Source organism: Entelurus aequoreus, linkage group LG04, assembly GCF_033978785.1.
Source record: "Entelurus aequoreus isolate RoL-2023_Sb linkage group LG04, RoL_Eaeq_v1.1, whole genome shotgun sequence".
Lineage (NCBI taxonomy): Eukaryota > Metazoa > Chordata > Actinopteri > Syngnathiformes > Syngnathidae > Entelurus > Entelurus aequoreus.
In genome coordinates, this window is record NC_084734.1 from 4,729,461 (window position 1) to 4,751,960 (window position 22,500).

Here is a 22,500-nt window from a genome sequence, read left to right on the forward strand (position 1 = left end):
CCAGGTGCCGGGAATTGGTACCACATTGAGTCAAATGCGATACCTACTCAGTGGCCTAGTGCTTAGAGCAGGGGTCAGCAACCTTTTTGAAAGCAAGAGCTACTTCTTGGGTAGTGATTAATGCGAAGGGCTACCAGTTTGATACACACTTCAATAAATTGCCAGAAATAGCCAATTTGCTCAATTTACCTTTAACTCTATGTTATTATTAATAATTAATGATATTTACACTTAATTGAAGGGTTTAAAAGAGGAGAAAACACGAAAAAAATGACAATTAAATTTTGAAACATAGTTTATCTTCAATTTCGACTCTTTAAAATTCAAAATTCAACCGAAAAAAAGAAGAGAAAAACTAGCTAACTCGAACCTTTTTGAAAAAATTAAAAAAATTATTTATGGAACATCATTACTAATTTTTCCTGATTAAGATTAATTTTAGAATTTTGATGACATGTTTTAAATAGGTTAAAATCCAATCTGCACTTTGTTAGAATATATAACAAATTGGACCAAGCTATATTTCTAACAAAGACAAAACATTATTTCTTCTAGATTTTCCAGAACAAACATTTTAAAAGAAATTCAAAAGACTTTGAAATAAGATTTAAATTTGATTCTACAGATTTTCTAGATTTGCCAGAATATTTTTTTTGAATTTTAATCATATTAAGTTTGAAGAAATATTTCACAAATATTCTTCGTCAAAAAATCAGAAGCTAAAATGAAGAATTAAATTAAAATTAATGTATTATTCTTTACAATAAAAAAAATAAATTTACTTGAACATTGATTTAAATTGTCAGGAAAGAAGAGGAAGGAAATTAAAAGGTAAAAAGGTATATGTGTTTAAAAATCCTAAAATCATTTTTAAGGTTGGATTTTTTCTCTAAAATTGTCTTTCTGAAAGTTATAAGAACCAAAGTAAAAAAATTAATGAATTTATTTAAACAAGTGAAGACCAAGTCTTTAAAATATTTTCTTGGATTTTCAAATTCTATTTGAGTTTTGTCTCTCTTAGAATTAAAAATGTCGGGCAAAGCGAGACCAGCTTGCTAGTAAATAAATGCAATTAAAAAAATAGAGGCAGCTCACTGGTAAGTGCTGCTATTTGAGCTATTTTTAGAACAGGCCAGCGGGCTACTCATCTGGTCCTTACGGGCTACCTGGTGCCCGCAGGCACCGCGTTGGTGACCCCTGGGTTAGAGTGTCCGCCCTGAGATGGGTAGGTTGTGAGTTCAAACCCCGGCCGAGTCATACCAAAGACTATAAAAATGGGAGCCATTACCTCCCTGCTTGGCACTCAGCATCAAGGCTTGGAATTGGGGGTTAAATCACCAAAAATGATTCCCGGGCGCGGCCACCGCTGCTGCCCACTGCTCCCCTCACCTCCCAGGGGGTGGAACAAGGGTGATGGGTCAAATGCAGAGGACACATTTCACCACACCTAGTGTGTGTGTGTGACAATCATTGGTAATTAGGGTCCGCACAGGACCATTTCAAAAGGACTCCCACAGGGAGTCCTTTTGAAATGGTACGAAAGGACCCTATTGAATTTGTAATGTTTATTATTATTATTCTTTATTATTCTTCCGCAGCTTTGCACACTACTTTGCCCCCCTTAACATGCTTCAAAACTCACCAAATTATTTACACACATACAAACAGCACACTTTAGTAAAAAAAACTCCCACTAGGAAAGTCGTAGAGACATGAAACAAAAACCTGTATGTAGGTCTGACTTAGACCTACCATTCATAATTTCACATCTTCGGGCGAAAACCAACAGGAAGTTGGCAATTTCCCCTTCAAGACAAAAAATGACTAAAAACACTCATTTTTTATTTTTGAGCTGTAATTTGACCCCTTTAAAATACTTCAAAACTCACCAAAATTCTCACACACATCGGGACTGGTGGAAATTGCGATCTAAAAAAAAACCGAACCCCAAAACTCAAAATTGTGCTCTACATAATTTTAGAAAAAAACAGAGAAAAAACTGCTCCTCCGAGGAAAACTCAGACAAAACTGCTTGTAACTTCCGGTAGGAACGTCTTAAAGACATGAAGCAAATACCTCTATGTAGGTCTCGCCTAGACCTACATTTCATAGATTGACATCCTTCACCAAAAATCAACAGGAAGTTTGCTATTCCTCCTTCAAAACAACATTTTTGTTACAACCGGTCACCAAACATCAAACGTTATCTCCTCCGAGGGCGTTTGTCGTTTCGGCTTCAAACTGCTACAGGAGAGAGATTGAACCCTTTTGATTAAAAGTCCTGTACGGCTTTTTGATACGTGCTACCGTTTTGATTTTACGAGCCTTCAAAGACCCGCAGCACTAAAGTTGCTTCGCTGCTGTGATTTTACGCGCATTCAAAGAAAACAACCACTGTGCCGCGACACCTAGGAAAAAGACACAGACACAACTCCCTCAAACTCCCAGTACGAATATCGTAGAGACATGAAACAAAAACCTCTATGTAGGTCTCACTCAGGACTACCACTGGACAAAAGTATTGGGACACCTAGGACTAGCACCTGCCAAAATGCGGACCCGACCAACGCTGCTTGCAGCTTTAATTTAACTTTTTTTTTTATAAGGTAGCCATGAGCACACACAAACACTGATGACATCTATTAAACAAGACAAGAGGCAAAGAATTAAACTGAGACAGAATTCAATTTGGACTCAATATATTGAGGAGAGTCGCCCGGACATTGTATCCTTCTACAATCTCCAGCACGCTCTGCCAAAAGATTGTATGCCTCCTTGTTTTATTTTGGACCCTCCCCGACCACATGGCCACGGCTGCTTCCGAAGGACAAAGGTTGCGAAAAGTTCACAGAAAAGGTCAGTTCAAAAAGAGTTTGTAAAGTAGTTCAAAAAGAGTTTGTAAAATAGTTCAAAAAGAGGTCCATCAAATAGTTCAAAAAGAGGTCCATCAAATAGTTCAAAAAGAGTTTGTCTGGAAATTGGGCAGATCCTGTCATCTCTCCGCTTTGAAGTCCTTGGGCCAGAACAACATCCAGCTGTTGATTACCATACATGAGGGAAAACAGAAAACCCTTCATGTGTCTCTCTACTGAAATGATTTTTTTTCATTTAAACGGGAATAGCAGATCCATTCTATGTGTCATACTTGATAATTTCGCGATATTGCCATATTTTTGCTGAAAGGATTTAGTAGAGAAAATCGACGATAAAGTTCGCAACTTTTGCTCGCTGATAAAAAAAGCCTTGCCTGTAGCGGAAGTAGCGTGACGTCACAGGAGCTAGTATTCCTCACAATTCCCCGTTGTTTACAATGGAGCGAGAGAGATTCGGACCGAGAAAGTGATGATTACCCCATTAATTTGAGCGAGGATGAAAGATTCGTAGATGAGGAACGTGAGAGTGAAGGACTAGCGCGCAGTGCAGGACGTATCTTTTTTCGCTCTGACCGTAACTTAGGTACAAGCTGGCTCATTGGATTCCACACTCTCTCCTTTTTCTATTGTGGATCACAGATTTGTATTTTAAACCACCTGGGATACTATATCCTCTTGAAAATGAGAGTCGAGAACGCGAAATGGACATTCAGTGCCTTTTATTTCCACGACAATACATCGGCGAAATGCTTTAACGTGATAGCATCGTGCTTTAACTGCATATAGAAACAAAATAAATAAACCCCTGACTGGAAGGATAGATAGAAAATCAACAATACTATTAAACCGTGGACATGTAAATACACGGTTAATGCTTTCCAGGCTGGCGAAGGTTAACAATGCTGTTGCTAACAACGCCATTGAAGCTAACTTAGCAACCAGACTGCACAGAGCTATGCTAAAAACATTAGCTCTCCACCTACGCCAGCCAGCCCTCATCTGCTCATCAACACCCGTGCTCACCTGCGTTCCAGCGATCGGCAGAAGGACGAAGGACTTCACCCGATGCGTTTGGCAGCCCGGAGACGTAGGAAGTCAAGGTGAAGTCGGCGGCTAGCGCGGCTAGCGCGGCTAGCGCGGCTAGCGCGGCTAGCGCTCCAACAAAGTCCTCCTGGTTGTGTTGCTGTAGTCCGCTGCTAATACACTGATCCCACCTACAACTGTCTTCTTTGCAGCCTTCATTGTTCATTAAACAAATTGCAAAAGATGTCCAGAATACTGTGGAATTATGAAATGAAAACAGAGCTTTTTGTATAGGATTCTACGGGGTACTATAACTTCCGTTACTCGGACTTCGTCACGCGCATACGTCATCATACCGCGATGTTTAGCCGGATATTTCCCGGGAATTTTAAAATGTCACTTTATAAGTTAACCCGGCCGTATTGGCATGTGTTGCAATGTTAAGATTTCATCATTGATATATAAACTATCAGACTGCGTGGTCGCTAGTAGTGGCTTTCAGTAGGCCTTTACACAGTGGAGTTTGACCAGCATTCTTCTTGGTAGGTTTCAAAGACAACACCCGTCCTCCTGCTAGGAACTCAATGTAATACAAAGTTGTTTGTGATCATTTAGAAACAATCATTCTAACCCACATCACCATCTCTGTCAATGACGTGTGTGTTGGATTGGCGAAATGATGACGAGGAGCAGAATGTGCTGGAAAGTTGAGCAAGTTGCAAGGTGCCGCGCATAATTGGCAGGGCTGGGTTTAAATTAGCCTGATGCTAACAGAGTGATATCCTGGAGGGTTCTGATTATCTTGTATGTGGAGGTGCATCATGCCCATCATCTTCCTTCCTCCTAGCTGTGGAATAACTACTTCCACTTGGCGGTGGCGTTCATTACCCAGGAGTCTTTGCAGCTGCAACACTTCTCGCCCACAAAGAGGAACAAGACCCTCGCCAAGTGAGAGAGAGGCCACACACACACACACACACACACACACACACACACACACACCTGCACCCCTCGCTCTAATGAAACACATCTATTTCCGTGTGGCTGTTTACACTCCTGCAGCCCATTAGCGGGAATACATCATTGCATTGAGTTCATGTTGAGGCAGATGGATGCAGCACTGACTTACCCACGTGCTTCTTTTCACATTGGAGGTGTGAAAAGGAGTTTTGGACGCGGCTGATTGACTTTTTCTGTTTCAGATACGGAGACATGAGGAGACTCATTGGCTTTGCTATACGGGACATTTGGTTCAAACTGGGTAAGAAAGCTCCACATTTCATGTGATTAAAGTACAAAAGCCAAAAGTAGTGAAGTTGTCACGTTGTGTAAAAGGTAAATAAAAAGAGAATACAACAAATCATTTTCAACTTATATTCTAATGAATAGACTGCAAAGACAAGATATTTCATGTTCACACTGAGAAACTTTATGTTTTTTGCAAATAGTCATTAACTTAGAATTTAATGGCAGCAACACATTGCAAAGAAGTTGTCACAGGGGCATGTTCACCACTGTGTTACATGGCCTTTCCTTTTAACAACACTCAGTAAAGGTTTGGGAACTGAGGAGACACATTTTTGAAGTGGAATTCTTTCCCATTCTTGCTTGATGTACAGCTTAAGTTGTTCAACAGTCCGGGGGTCTCCCTTCTGCTATTTTAGGTGCCACACATTTTCAATGGGAGACAGGTCTGGACTACAGGCAGGCCAGTCTAGTACCCGCACTCTTTTACTATGAAGCCACGTTGATGTAACACCTGGCTTGGCATTGTCTTGCTGTAATAAGCAGGGGCGTCCATGGTAACAACATATGTTGCTCCAAAAGCTGTATTTACCTTTCAGCATTAATGGTGCCTTCACAGATGTGTAAGTTACCCATGTCTTGGGCACTAATACACCCCCATACCATCACACATGCTGCCTTTTACACTTTGCGCCTAGAACAATCCGAATGGTTCGATTCCTCTTTGGTCCGGAGGACACGACGTCCACAGTTTCCAAAAACAATTTGAAATGTGGACTCGTCAGACCACAGAACACTTTTCCACTTTGTATCAGTCCATCTTAGATGAGCTCAGGCCCAGCAAAGCCGACGGCGTTTCTGGGTGTTGTTGATAAATGGTTTTCGCTTTGCATAGTAGAGTTTTAACTTGCACTTACAGATGTAGCGACCAACTGTAGTTACTGACAGTGGGTTTCTGAAGTGTTCCTGAGCCCATGTGGTGATATCCTTTACACACTGATGTCAGTTTTTGATGCAGTACCGCCTGAAGGCCAAACGTCACTGGCATTGCCATTTACCTGCAGTGATTTCTCCAGATTCTCTGAACCTTTTGATGATATTACGGAGCATAGATGGTGAAATCCCTAAATTCCTTGCAATAGCTGCTTGAGAAATGTTGTTCTTAAACTGTTCAACAATTTGCTCAGGCATTTGTTGACAAAGTGGTGACCCTCGCCCCGTCCTTGTTTGTGAATGACTGAGCATTTCATGGAATCTACTTTTATACCCAATCATGGCACCCACCTGTTCCCAATTAGCCTGCACACCTGTGGGATGTTCCAAATAAGTGTTTGATGAGCATTCCTCAACTTTATCACTCTTTTTTGCCACTTGTGCCAGCTTTTTTTAAACATGTTGCAGGCTTTAAATTCCAAATGAGCTAATATTTGCAAAAAATAACATTAAATATCTTGTCTTTGCAGTCTATTCAATTGAATATAAGTTGAAAAGGATTTGTTGTATTTTCTTTTTTTTTACCATTTACACAACGTGACAACTTCACTGCTTTTGGCTTTTGTATGTATTTAAGATATTTTCATAATAAACAGTATATGATTACAGTATATATCTAAGGTATTGTCCTTGTAAACATATGATTGCAGTATGTATTTCATGTATTGTCATTATAAATATATTTTTACAGTCATTATAAATATATTGTAGTACCATATAAGAGGCATATTCACATTAGAATCCCCACAAATGTAAAAGGTCCAATTCAAACATGTTTGCAGCAGAATTAGAAGAGCACTCCATACAAACCAGGGGTTCTTATCTTTTTTTGACTTCGGGGCCCAACTTTTCCACTACAGAGGGGGCCGGGGGCCTCTCAAAGATTAACACTGAATTGGTCATTTTACTGTTGATTTTAATGGTATTCAATATTAATATCTAACGTACTTATAGTTGAACAGGATAAATCTTGCCAAATGATATGAAAGCAAGTGTTAATCAGAAATATTCATATAATTAAGGCTTAGGTCAGGCTGATTACAAAATAAATACTCATCTGATATAATGCAAAAGACAGCACTCATAAAATCTAATGAAAAATACCAGTGCTAAAATAAAAACATTCAAACTTAATTATTAAAAAATATTAATAACATGTATGTTTCTTAAATAAACTGTCAATGGAAATACAGCTTCACCACTTTAGTCATATTTTTTGTGCTTGAAAAAAGTCTCAAATACTTGAGCTCCAGACTTCTTCTGTTTGTTTGAAATTGTCATTACTGCCACCAATGGTGAAAAACTGTATTACAACTGCTTAGGGTTAGGGTTAGAAACTGCAGTGTTCCTGTCATATATAAGATCTTTGACTTGTCCTTAGAAACTGCAGTGTTCCTGTCATATATAAGATCTTTGACTTGTCCTTAGAAACTGCAGTGTTCCTGTCATATATAAGATCTTTGACTTGTCCTTAGAAACTGCAGTGTTCCTGTCATATATAAGATCTTTGACTTGTCCTTAGAAACTGCAGTGTTCCTGTCATATATAAGATCTTTGACTTGTCCTTAGAAACTGCAGTGTTCCTGTCATATATAAGATCTTTGACTTGTCCTTAGAAACTGCAGTGTTCCTGTCATATATAAGATCTTGGACTTGTCCTTAGAAACTGCAGTGTTCCTGTCATATATAAGATCTTTGACTTGTCCTTAGAAACTGCAGTGATCCTGTCACATATAAGATCTTTGACTTGTCCTTAGAAACTGCAGTGTTCCTGTCACATATAAGATCTTTGACTTGTCCTTAGAAACTGCAGTGTTCCTGTCATATATAAGATCTTTGACTTGTCCTTAGAAACTGCAGTGTTCCTGTCATATATAAGATCTTTGACTTGTCCTTAGAAACTGCAGTGTTCCTGTCATATATAAGATATTTGACTTGTCCTTAGAAACTGCAGTGATCCTGTCACATATAAGATCTTTGACTTGTCCTTAGAAACTGCAGTGTTCCTGTCATATATAAGATCTTTGACTTGTCCTTAGAAACTGCAGTGTTCCTGTCATATATAAGATCTTTGACTTGTCCTTAGAAACTGCAGTGTTCCTGTCATATATAAGATCTTTGACTTGTCCTTAGAAACTGCAGTGTTCCTGTCATATATAAGATCTTTGACTTGTCCTTAGAAACTGCAGTGTTCCTGTCATATATAAGATCTTTGACTTGTCCTTAGAAACTGCAGTGTTCCTGTCATATATAAGATCTTTGACTTGTCCTTAGAAACTGCAGTGTTCCTGTCATATATAAGATCTTTGACTTGTCCTTAGAAACTGCAGTGTTCCTGTCATATATAAGATCTTTGACTTGTCCTTAGAAACTGCAGTGTTCCTGTCATATATAAGATCTTTGACTTGTCCTTAGAAACTGCAGTGTTCCTGTCATATATAAGATCTTTGACTTGTCCTTAGAAACTGCAGTGATCCTGTCACATATAAGATCTTTGACTTGTCCTTAGAAACTGCAGTGTTCCTGTCATATATAAGATCTTTGACTTGTCCTTAGAAACTGCAGTGTTCCTGTCAAATATAAGATCTTTGACTTGTCCTTAGAAACTGCAGTGTTCCTGTCATATATAAGATCTTTGACTTGTCCTTAGAAACTGCAGTGTTCCTGTCATATATAAGATCTTTGACTTGTCCTTAGAAACTGCAGTGTTCCTGTCATATATAAGATCTTTGACTTGTCCTTAGAAACTGCAGTGTTCCTGTCATATATAAGATCTTTGACTTGTCCTTAGAAACTGCAGTGATCCTGTCACATATAAGATCTTTGACTTGTCCTTAGAAACTGCAGTGTTCCTGTCACATATAAAATCTTTGACTTGTCCTTAGAAACTGCAGTTTTCCTGTCATATATAAGATCTTTGACTTGTCCTTAGAAACTGCAGTGTTCCTGTCATATATAAGATCTTTGACTTGTCCTTAGAAACTGCAGTGTTCCTGTCATATATAAGATCTTTGACTTGTCCTTAGAAACTGCAGTGTTCCTGTCCTATATAAGATCTTTGACTTGTCCTTAGAAACTGCAGTGTTCCTGTCATATATAAGATCTTTGACTTGTCCTTAGAAACTGCAGTGTTCCTGTCAAATATAAGATCTTTGACTTGTCCTTAGAAACTGCAGTGTTCCTGTCATATATAAGATCTTTGACTTGTCCTTAGAAACTGCAGTTTTCCTGTCATATATAAGATCTTTGACTTGTCCTTAGAAACTGCAGTGTTCCTGTCATATATAAGATCTTTGACTTGTCCTTAGAAACTGCAGTGTTCCTGTCATATATAAGATCTTTGACTTGTCCTTAGAAACTGCAGTGTTCCTGTCATATATAAGATCTTTGACTTGTCCTTAGAAACTGCAGTGTTCCTGTCAAATATAAGATCTTTGACTTGTCCTTAGAAACTGCAGTGTTCCTGTCATATATAAGATCTTTGACTTGTCCTTAGAAACTGCAGTTTTCCTGTCATATATAAGATCTTTGACTTGTCCTTAGAAACTGCAGTGTTCCTGTCATATATAAGATCTTTGACTTGTCCTTAGAAACTGCAGTGTTCCTGTCAAATATAAGATCTTTGACTTGTCCTTAGAAACTGCAGTGTTCCTGTCATATATAAGATCTTTGACTTGTCCTTAGAAACTGCAGTTTTCCTGTCATATATAAGATCTTTGACTTGTCCTTAGAAACTGCAGTGTTCCTGTCATATATAAGATCTTTGACTTGTCCTTAGAAACTGCAGTGTTCCTGTCATATATAAGATCTTTGACTTGTCCTTAGAAACTGCAGTGTTCCTGTCATATATAAGATCTTTGACTTGTCCTTAGAAACTGCAGTGTTCCTGTCAAATATAAGATCTTTGACTTGTCCTTAGAAACTGCAGTGTTCCTGTCATATATAAGATCTTTGACTTGTCCTTAGAAACTGCAGTTTTCCTGTCATATATAAGATCTTTGACTTGTCCTTAGAAACTGCAGTGTTCCTGTCATATATAAGATCTTTGACTTGTCCTTAGAAACTGCAGTGTTCCTGTCAAATATAAGATCTTTGACTTGTCCTTAGAAACTGCAGTGTTCCTGTCATATATAAGATCTTTGACTTGTCCTTAGAAACTGCAGTGTTCCTGTCATATATAAGATCTTTGACTTGTCCTTAGAAACCGCAGTGATCCTGTCATATATAAGATCTTTGACTTGTCCTTAGAAACTGCAGTGTTCCTGTCATATATAAAATCTTTGACTTGTCCTTAGAAACTGCAGTGTTCCTGTCATATATAAGATCTTTGACTTGTCCTTAGAAACTGCAGTGTTCCTGTCATATATAAGATCTTTGACTTGTCCTTAGAAACTGCAGTGTTCCTGTCCTATATAAGATCTTTGACTTGTCCTTAGAAACTGCAGTGTTCCTGTCATATATAAGATCTTTGACTTGTCCTTAGAAACTGCAGTGTTCCTGTCAAATATAAGATCTTTGACTTGTCCTTAGAAACTGCAGTGTTCCTGTCATATATAAGATCTTTGACTTGTCCTTAGAAACTGCAGTTTTCCTGTCATATATAAGATCTTTGACTTGTCCTTAGAAACTGCAGTGTTCCTGTCATATATAAGATCTTTGACTTGTCCTTAGAAACTGCAGTGTTCCTGTCATATATAAGATCTTTGACTTGTCCTTAGAAACTGCAGTGTTCCTGTCAAATATAAGATCTTTGACTTGTCCTTAGAAACTGCAGTGTTCCTGTCATATATAAGATCTTTGACTTGTCCTTAGAAACTGCAGTGTTCCTGTCATATATAAGATCTTTGACTTGTCCTTAGAAACTGCAGTGTTCCTGTCATATATAAGATCTTTGACTTGTCCTTAGAAACTGCAGTGTTCCTGTCAAATATAAGATCTTTGACTTGTCCTTAGAAACTGCAGTGTTCCTGTCATATATAAGATCTTTGACTTGTCCTTAGAAACTGCAGTTTTCCTGTCATATATAAGATCTTTGACTTGTCCTTAGAAACTGCAGTGTTCCTGTCATATATAAGATCTTTGACTTGTCCTTAGAAACTGCAGTGTTCCTGTCAAATATAAGATCTTTGACTTGTCCTTAGAAACTGCAGTGTTCCTGTCATATATAAGATCTTTGACTTGTCCTTAGAAACTGCAGTGTTCCTGTCATATATAAGATCTTTGACTTGTCCTTAGAAACCGCAGTGATCCTGTCATATATAAGATCTTTGACTTGTCCTTAGAAACTGCAGTGTTCCTGTCATATATAAGATCTTTGACTTGTCCTTAGAAACTGCAGTGTTCCTGTCATATATAAGATCTTTGACTTGTCCTTAGAAACTGCAGTGTTCCTGTCATATATAAAATCTTTGACTTGTCCTTAGAAACTGCAGTGTTCCTGTCATATATAAGATCTTTGACTTGTCCTTAGAAACTGCAGTGTTCCTGTCATATAAGATCTTTGACTTGTCCTTAGAAACTGCAAAGCGCTCCTTTCAAATAGAATATATTTGACTAGTTTTTAAAAACTTCAGAGTTCTTGTGCCATATTGAAAATCTTTGACTTGTCCTTAAAAACTGCAGAGTGCTTCTGTCATATAGAATATATTTGAGTGATTTAGTCATAGAGAATATCGCTGACTAACAATAACTTAGTGCTTCTGTTTGGTTTTACGATTGTGTTACTTTATGTCAGTCATTTGGTGGAATAAAAATATAATATACTTCAGCTAAATAATGCAAACAGCATAAATGTAAAAGTCCTACCCACAAAACAATTTCCAGTATGGATACAAATAAAGGTGAACAATGTGAAGTTGGGTCCCATGACTGGACTTAACCATGACCACACATTGAGAGTGGACTTGGACTAACTCCAGCACGTTGCAGAGAAGAAGGTGGTGCAGACTTCCAGCCGGGCTGACAAACCACTTCACCCGCCCTCTTTGTATGCTTTCTCCAGGCAGCCATAAGATCTGTTTCATCCCTGGCATGGTGGGTCCCATCCTGGAGATGACTTTGATCCCGGAGGAGGAGTTGAGGAGGGCCACCATCCCTATTTTCTTTGACATGATCACCTGTGAACATGCACACTCTGGCAATTTCTACAAGGTACCTGCAGACTAATGCGTGTTTAAGCACACATGCACACGTGAAGGTTGGAAGACACACACTCATGCACGTTACTGGAACATTGATTTCCCTTGACGCCGCACATTAAAGTCCAACAGACACCTTCATTATTCTTGCATAATTGATTACCCCATCTCTCTTGTGTGCTATTTTTTCTTCTGGCTTTTGTCTTACTTTACCTGTCCACCCCTCGTCTTCCGCAGTTCGAGAACGAGATCATTCTCAAGTTGGACCACGAGGTGGAAGGTGGAGGCGGAGACGAGCGATACATGCAACTACTGGAAACCATGTAAGCCTTTTAGGATGTTGGGGAAATGACAGACTCCACAGAGTATACTGTACTGTACCTCACACTATATATATACTGTAAATATATATACAATGTTGCTGTTAACACACTTTGTGTGTCTTTTTATGCATTGAAATCAGAAAGGACGTGCATCCCTGGGACGCGGATTTTATTTATTTTTTTACGAGCCTGCCTTCTCCGAGTTAAAACTCCGGTTTGCTTGTTTGTTTTTTTGTCGACTTTCGCTTTCCGCCGATGTTTTGTTTTGTTTATATTTGCCAGTGTTGTGCCAAAATGTGATTGCCTGCCCAAAATGTTTTTCCTTGGCGGGAGCGCACACCGCTCGCTAAACCTGCATTGCTTGTCTTGGTCTGTCCACAGCGGATTAGAGAATAGAATAGAAAGTACTTTATTGATCCCTGGGGGAAATTCAGCACCACAGTTCGCTCACAATAAACAATAAACACTTACCGTATTTTTCAGACTATAAGTCGCTCCGGAGTATACGTCGCACCGGCCGAAAATGCATAATAAAGAAGGAAAAAACCATATATAAGTCGCACTGGCGTATAAGTCGCATTTTTTGGGAAAATGTATTTGATAAAATCCAACAGCAAGAATAGACATTTGAAAGGCAATTTAAAATGTCTAAAGAATAGTGAACAACAGGCTGAATAAGTGTACGTTATATGAGGCATAAATAACCAACTGCTATGTTAACCTCACATATTATGGTAAGAGTCATTCAAATAACTATAACATATAGAACATGCTATACGTTTACCAAACAATCTGTCACTCCTAATCGCTAAATCCCATGAAATCTTATACGTCTAGTCTCTTACGTGAATGACATCAATAATATTATTGGATATTTTACGCTAATGTGTTAATCATTTCACACATAAGTCGCTCCTGAGTATAAGTCGCACCCCCGGCCAATCTATGGAAAAAACTGCCACTTATAGTCCGAAAAATACAATAGGTATTATTTACATTTTAATAATATAAATACAGTCTATTATACAGCATTATTCGCATGTGAATAATATAAACACAGCCTATTATACAACATTATTCACATGTGAATAACATACATACAGTCTATTATACAGCATTATTCACATGTGAATAATATAAACACAGCCTATTATACAGCATTATTCACATGTGAATAATATAAATACAGTCTATAATACAGCATTATTCACATGTAAATAATATATATACAGTCTATTATACAGCATTATTCACATGTGAATAATATAAATACAGTCTTTTATACAGCATTATTTACATGTGAATAATATAAATACAGTCTATTACACAGCATTATTCACATGTAAATAATATATATACAGTCTATTATACAGCATTATTCACATGTGAATAATATATATACAGTCTATTATACAGCATTATTCACATGTGAATAATATAAATACAGTCTATAATACAGCATTATTCACATGTAAATAATATATATACAGTCTATTATACAGCATTATTCACATGTGAATAATATAAATACAGTCTTTTATACAGCATTATTTACATGTGAATAATATAAATACAGTCTATTACACAGCATTATTCACATGTAAATAATATATATACAGTCTATTATACAGCATTATTCACATGTGAATAATATATATACAGTCTATTATACAGCATTATTCACATGTGAATAATATATATACAGTCTATTATACAGCATTATTCACATGTGGATAATATAAATACAGTCTATTATACAGCATTATTCACATGTAAATAATATATATACAGTCTATTATACAGCCTTATTCACATGTGAATAATATATATACAGTCTATTATACAGCATTATTCACATGTGGATAATATAAATACAGTCTATTATACAGCATTATTCACATGTAAATAATATATATACAGTCTATTATACAGCATTATTCACATGTGAATAATATAAATACAGTCTTTTATACAGCATTATTCACATGTGAATAATATATATACAGTCTTTTATACAGCATTATTCACATGTGGATAATATAAATACAGTCTATAATACAGCATTATTTACATGTGAATAATATAAATACAGTCTATTATACAGCATTATTCACATGTGAATAATATAAATACAGTCTATTATACAGCATTATTCACATGTGGATAATATAAATACAGTCTATAATACAGCATTATTTACATGTGAATAATATAAATACAGTCTATTATACAGCATTATTCACATGTGAATAATATAAATACAGTATATTATACAGTATTGTTCACATGTGAATAATATAAATACAGTCTATTATACAGCATTATTCTCATGTGAATAATATAAATACATTATACATTTACAGTACATGTACAATTACTAAAACGTTATCTTCCTGGTTATTGTAACGCTACGTGTTTGACATTATTTAATATTTTATCGTGTCCGGAAAACGACAATTTGCCTTTTCTGTGGTATTAATGAGATTTAAAGGAGTGTTGTTAGTCCCATGGTGATGTGATAAAACCTCTTTCTTGTTTGGAAGATACATACAATTGTAACTGTTATTTCTTCCTGCACATAATACATATTTATAAAGTGTTTGGATGTATTCATTCATGTAACATTTTCACCAAATGTAATATTGCCTGACAAAAAGTAATTCAACGTAATATTTTGATATTTACACATCGCATATTTACACACGCATATTTTACTAGAATACCCTTATGGGCATTACATATATCAAAGTCAAGTACCTACTGTACTGTTTACTTGTTGAAATACCCTTCAAAACAATTTTTGGTCGTTTGGGTAGATATTTGCTCTAAAAAGGGTATTTCAACAAGTAAACAGTACAGTGAAGTGAAGTGAATTATATTTATATAGCGCTTTTCTCTAGTGACTCAAAGCGCATTTACATAGTGAAACGCAATATCTAAGTTACATTTAAAGCGGTGTGGGTGGCACTGGGAGCAGGTGGGTAAAGTGTCTTGCCCAAGGACACAACGGCAGTGACTAGGATGGCGGAAGTGGGGATCGAACCTGGAGCTCTCAAGTTGCTGGCACGGCCACTCTACCAACCGAGCTATACCTCCCCACAGTAGGTACTTGATTTTGATATATGAAATGCCCATAAGGGTATTCTAGATTTTGGGGCGGCGGGGGTAAAGTTTAGATCCATGAAGGAAAGAAGAAAGTGAATGAATGTTTGTAACTGCATAAATTTACATATGCATAAAAAAGTCTTTTCTGTTGTATTATTTGACCACCTTTTTCCAAAACACAATATAGAATGTGAGATATAACAGGATAATGCATACATTTATTTGCTACAAAGCGGAGAGGGAGCAGACCTGACGCAGATCCAGGCACCTTTTCTCTGAACTGTTTATGACCGAGTGCAACAGCTGTTTATGACCACCTCCCCTTAGGAGCAGCTGCGTAATGTAATAAATAAATAAATAAATAAATGGGTTATACTTGTATAGCACTTTTCTACCTTCAAGGTACTCAAAGCGCTTTGTCACTATTTCCACATTCACCCATTCACACACACATTCACTCACTGATGGCGGGAGCTGCCATGCAAGGCGCTACCAGCACCCATCAGGAGCAAGGGTGAAGTGTCTTGCCCAAGGACACAACGGACGTGACTAGGATGGTAGAAGGTGGGGATTGAACCCCAGTTACCAGCAACCCTCCGATTGTAATGTAATGCTATGTAATCAGAAAAGGCCCAAATAAAAGAGGAGGCGTGGAACTCCCTCGTCAGAGCGTGGGTGAAACTGTAGAAGGTACAGATCGACGCGCTCTCCTCATGAGCTAAATTGAATCCTGTCTCTGTTAAATTCTTGCTCTAATAGATGTCATCTGTGTTTGAATCGTAGGTACAGGGTAATTAAGTGTGTGTTTAATGAGGCCTGGTACCAATTATTATGGTCCAGACAGAAAACGACACGTAAAGCAACAAAACTTAACATTTTCAACTTGCGGTGACTTTCCTTCCAGTCTGCTGGACTGTGCCACAGAGAAGCCCAGTTTGAGGCCTCAGGTGCAGCACTTTGTTTCTTTGGTGAAAGGACTCATCGTTCGTCTCCTTGACTACCGCACCGTGATGAGGGACGACAGCCGCAACAACCGCATGAGCTGCACCGTCAACCTTTTGGTGAGTCTTGCTTACTCCGAGGCTGGAGTCTTTGAATCCTGTGGTCCTCAGCACCTCCACACATTGCTGCAAGCTGCGGTGTTTTTAATGTGCCATTATAATAATGTTTTACTGTGTCATTGGTTTCAAATGTATTTCTTAAGAGCCCTATGGGGAACATGCTGTTTTGGCTCTCTGTGGCTTTCATGCAAATGAACTGTTTGCCCACACCTGTCTCTGACAGAGTGGCTCCAAGACACCTTACTGCAGAGCTGGGCAAATGTTGGCACTCGGGGGGCCACTATGAGAGGAAAAATGTGTCTGGGGGGGCCAATGTGTATGTGTGTATAAATGATATTGTGGAAGTTGCCCTCCAGTGGGTTCCCAGCAAAATATTTTCTGGGTCCGTGTCTCTCTCTCTCGCTCCCACTCCAGCTCCAACAACGTGTCTCATTCCGGCTGCTGCTAATAAAGGCGACAAGTGATTAGATATAACAAGGCCCACCTGGGCCTTCCACTCACGTGTCGCTGTCTTCGAGGACGGTCCTTGCACACCCGTTCCGCGGCAGGCCCGCAGGCCACACCCCCCTCCATAGATATATACACATTTAGCTGTAAAAACCTGCTGTACAGGATGTGTGTTTGGCTCCTTTTCTTCCAGGAACACTAATACCAAAAGTCACAATGTCCGATAGAGTTCTAAAAAAAGGTATGACAGACCACCTCAAAAAACGGAATGGATTTTTCAGTTTTTTACTGAATGGGACACCCAAAATGTACGTGAAAATAAAGAAAGTGGGATTTACAATATTAACTATGAACAATAAAACACTGAATATTAACAGTGTATGAACGTATTTTGCTTCTCAGACCAGCTCCTCCATAGTAGAGATGTCCGATAATATCGGCAGGCCGATATTATCGGCAGGCCGATATTATCGGCCGATAAATGCTTTAAAATGTAATATCGGAAATTATCGGTATCGTTTTTTTTAATTATCGTTTTTTTATTTTTTATTTTTTTTTTATTTTTTTATTAAATCAACATAAAAAACACAAGATACACTTACAATTAGTGCACCAACCCAAAAAACCTCCCTCCCCCATTTACACTCATTCACACAAAAGGGTTGTTTCTTTCTGTTATTAATATTCTGCTTCCTACATTATATATCAATATATATCAATACAGTCTGCAAGGGATACAGTCCGTAAGCACACATGATTGTGTGTGCTGCTGCTCCACTAATAGTACTAACCTTTAACACTTCATTTTACTCATTTTCATTAATTACTAGTTTCTATGTAACTGTTTTTTTATTGTTTTACTTTCTTTTTTTTTTCAAGAAAATGTTTTTAATTTATTTATCTTATTTTATTGTATTTTATTTTTTAAAAAGGACCTTATCTTCACCATACCTGGTTGTCCAAATTAGGCATAATAATGTGTTAATTCCACAACTGTATATATCGGTATCGGTTGATATCGGTATCGGTAATTAAGAGTTGGACAATATCGGATATCGGCAAACAATCCATTATTGGACAACCCTATTTAAAATGTAATATCGGAAATTATCGGTATCGGTTTCAAATTTATCGGTATCGGTTTCAAAGAGTAAAATGTATGACTGTGTACACGGCCGTAGGGAGAAGTACAGAGCACCAATAAACCTTAAAGGTACTTCGTTAGCGTGCCGGCCCAGTCACATAATATCTACGGCTTTTCACACACACAAGTGAATGCAAGGCATACTTGGTCAACAGCCATACAGGTCACACTGAGGGTAGCCGTATAAACAAGTTTAACACTGTTACAAATATGCGCCACACTGTGAACCCACACCACACAAGAATGACAAACACATTTCGGGAGAACATCCGCACCGTAACACAACATAAACACAACACAACAAACACCCAGAAACCCTTGCAGCACTAACTCTTCCGGGACGCTACAATATACACCCCCGCTACCCCTTAACCCCCCCTCCAATATGTTGAGTTGATAGAGAGTGTTAGCATGTTCACATCTACAGCCACACATCATTCAATCAACATGAATTCATTATTGAGGCAGTTTTTTTTTTCATCTTGTCTCTTGTCTCGCCAAGGTCTTTGTATTCCACATTTCTGCTGCACGCCGACTGATTTAAAATTTCACGCCTCTGTTCCGCGTCCTTTTGTCTTACGTCATGCCGACTCCTGCAGGTTGTTCTCGCTCAAGGACCACGGCGCTAAAACCTCCTCCGCAGATTGAGATTTGTCCTTCATTTCCCTGAACTGTTCTCTCTTCTGTGACATTTATGGGATGTTTAATGCTGAATGTTTCATGTTTAATCGGGATGGTCTACTGCTGGCCCTACTATGGACTGGACTCTCACTATTATGTTAGATCCACTATGGACTGGACTCTCACTATTATGTTAGATCCACTATGGACTGGACTCCCACTATTATGTTAGATCCACTATGGACTGGACTCTCACTATTATGTTAGATCCACTATGGACTGGACTCTCACTATTATGTTAGATCCACTATGGACTGGACTCCCACTATTATGTTAGATCCACTATGGACTGGACTCTCACTATTATGTTAGATCCACTATGGACTGGACTCTCACTATTATGTTAGATCCACTATGGACTGGACTCTCACACTATTATGTTAGATCCACTATGGACTGGACTCTCACTATTATGTTAGATCCACTATGGACTGGACTCTCACACTATTATGTTAGATCCACTATGGACTGGACTCTCACACTATTATGTTAGATCCACTATGGACTGGACTCTCACACTATTATGTTAGATCCACTATGGACTGGACTCTCACTATTATGTTAGATCCACTATGGACTCAACTCTCACACTATTATGTTAGATCCACTATGGACTGGACTCTCACACTATTATGTTAGATCCACTATGGACTGGACTCTCACACTATTATGTTAGATCCACTATGGACTGGACTCTCACACTATCATGTTAGATCCACTATGGACTGGACTCTCACACTATTATGTTAGATCCACTACGGACTGGACTCTCACACTATCATGTTAGATCCACTATGGACTGGACACTCACACTATTATGTTAGATCCACTATGGACTGGACTCTCACACTATTATGTTAGATCCACTATGGACTGGACTCTCACACTATTATGTTAGATCCACTATGGACTGGACTCTCACTATTATGTTAGATCCACTATGGACTGGACTCTCACTATTATGTTAGATCCACTATGGACTGGACTCTCACACTATTATGTTAGATCCACTATGGACTGGACTCTCACACTATTATGTTAGATCCACTATGGACTGGACTCTCACACTATTATGTTAGATCCACTATGGACTGGACTCTCACTATTATGTTAGATCCACTATGGACTGGACTCTCACTATTATGTTAGATCCACTATGGACTGGACTCTCACACTATTATGTTAGATCCACTACGGACTGGACTCTCACTGTATTATGTTAGATCCACTATGGACTGGACTCTCACAATATTATGTTAGATCCACTATGGACTGCACTCTCACACTATTATGTTAGATCCACTATGGACTGGACTCTCACACTATTATGTTAGATCCACTATGGACTGGACTCACACTATTATGTTAGATCCACTATGGACTGGACTCTCACACTATTATGTTAGATCCACTATGGACTGGACTCTCACTATTATGTTAGATCCACTATGGACTGGACTCTCACTATTATGTTAGATCCACTATGGACTGGACTCTCACACTATTATGTTAGATCCACTATGGACTGGACTCTCACACTATTATGTTAGATCCACTATGGACTGGACTCTCACACTATTATGTTAGATCCATTCGACGTCCATTGCACCGGTCTCCCCGAGAGGGTCTGCGGTCTGCGGTCCTCTCCAAGGTTTCTCATTGTCATCCCACTGGGTTGAGTTTTTCCTTGCCCTGATGTGGGATCTGAACCGAGGATGTCGTTGTGGCTTTTGCAGCCCTTTGAGACACTCATGATTTAGGGCTATATAAATAAACTTAGATTGATTGATTGAATGCTAAATGTAGACTGTTTACAAATAGACAGAGTAGACATTCAAAGGGTCAAAGAAAACACACTTTTGAATGTAATGATTGATGATAAATTGAACTGGAAATCTAACAAAAATCTAATTTAAAACATTTGCATGCACGTACAGCACTTAAAACCTTTAGTATATCAGGATGTGGAATTAAATGATGCAATGGATTAAGCAAAGAAATCAAACCACTATGATTTGTGAGGGTTTCCCTCTTGTGGTTTCTCCTGACCGTGATACAACTTCTCGGAAACCTGGGAGTCTGGGCTGAACAACCTTTTATTTTGTATGCACACTCCATGACAGCACTCTGCTCCACAACTTTGCAGTATGTTCATGTCCAGCGCGCGTTTGCTCAGAACTCCCACTCCCAACCCCGGTGTCTCGGTCCGGCTGCTGCTAATTAGCATGACAGGTGATTGGATGATCAGCCCCAGCTGGGTAATCCAATCACCTGCCAGCTGTGCTTCCAGGCCGGTCCTTACACACCCTGCTCCGCGGCAGGCCCGCAGGCCACGCCCCCCTCCACAGATACATTTTAAGAGACTACATACTTGCCAACCCTCCCGGTTTTACCGGGAAATTCCCGGTATTCAGCGCCTCTCCCGATAACCTCCCGGCAGAAATTTTCTCCCGGTATACAGCCGGAGCTGGAGGCCCCGCCCCCTCCAGCTCAATGCGGACCTGAGTGGGGACGGCGGCGACAGTCTGTTTTCACGTCCGCTTTCCCACAATATAAACAGCGTGCCTGCCCAATCACGTCATAACTGTAGAATGATCGAGGGCGAGTTCTTGGTCTCTTATGTGGGTTTTATTGTTAGGCAGTTTCATGAACGTCCTCCCAGCGCGGTAACAACACACAACAACAGCAGTCACATTTAGTCTACCGTAAAGCAGTTTGTCTGCCGTAAACAGCAATGTTGTCACACTCTTAAACAGGACAATACTGCCATCTACTGGATATCCTCCAGAACACTGAAATTCAAGTATTTCTTTTATTTATATGTATAATAAAATAAATAAATAAATATATATATATATATATATATATATATATATATATATATATATATATATATATATATATATATATATTATATATATATATATATATATATATATATATATATATATATATATATATATATATATATATATATATATATATATATAGCTAGAATTCACTGAAAGTCAAGTATTTCATATATATATATATATATGAATTACTTGAGTTGGTGAATTCTAGCTTAAATATATTCCCCTCTTAACCACGCCCCAAACACGCCCCCCCCCCCTCCCCCCAACCACGACCCCCCACCCCCCACCTCCCGGTATTGGAGGTCTCAAGGTTGGCAAGTATGAGAGACTGTTCAAACTACAAGTGTTCACAAAGTACAAACAAGAACAATAATTATGATGAACATCTTCAAACCTTTTTTTTTCCTGAGACAAAGATTATTTATGTATTTAATATTTGTTTACTTACTATGGCATATTATTTATCTATTATTCATTTTTTCACTGTTCTGTTACAGGGAACAAGGGCATGGGATAAAATTGCTATGGCATGAAAAGGGGTAGGATTGAATAAGCTCACCTTCTTCCTACTCCTTTTCGGACATGCTGTGATGAAACAAGTGGAAACATGTGA

General features: G+C 38.4%; 1 protein-coding gene across 1 annotated transcript in view; it reads left to right on the forward strand.

Moving 5' to 3' along the window:
* The window catches only part of dock2 (dedicator of cytokinesis 2), an 83,668-nt gene that overhangs the window by 4,262 nt on the left and 56,906 nt on the right, over positions 1-22,500 (forward strand). Inside the window, exons 3-7 of the mRNA XM_062043928.1 lie at positions 4,744-4,844; positions 5,099-5,157; positions 12,136-12,284; positions 12,509-12,594; positions 16,604-16,760. Coding sequence (XP_061899912.1) covers positions 4,744-4,844; positions 5,099-5,157; positions 12,136-12,284; positions 12,509-12,594; positions 16,604-16,760 — 552 coding nt within the window. The remainder of the gene's footprint in view (positions 1-4,743; positions 4,845-5,098; positions 5,158-12,135; positions 12,285-12,508; positions 12,595-16,603; positions 16,761-22,500) is intronic.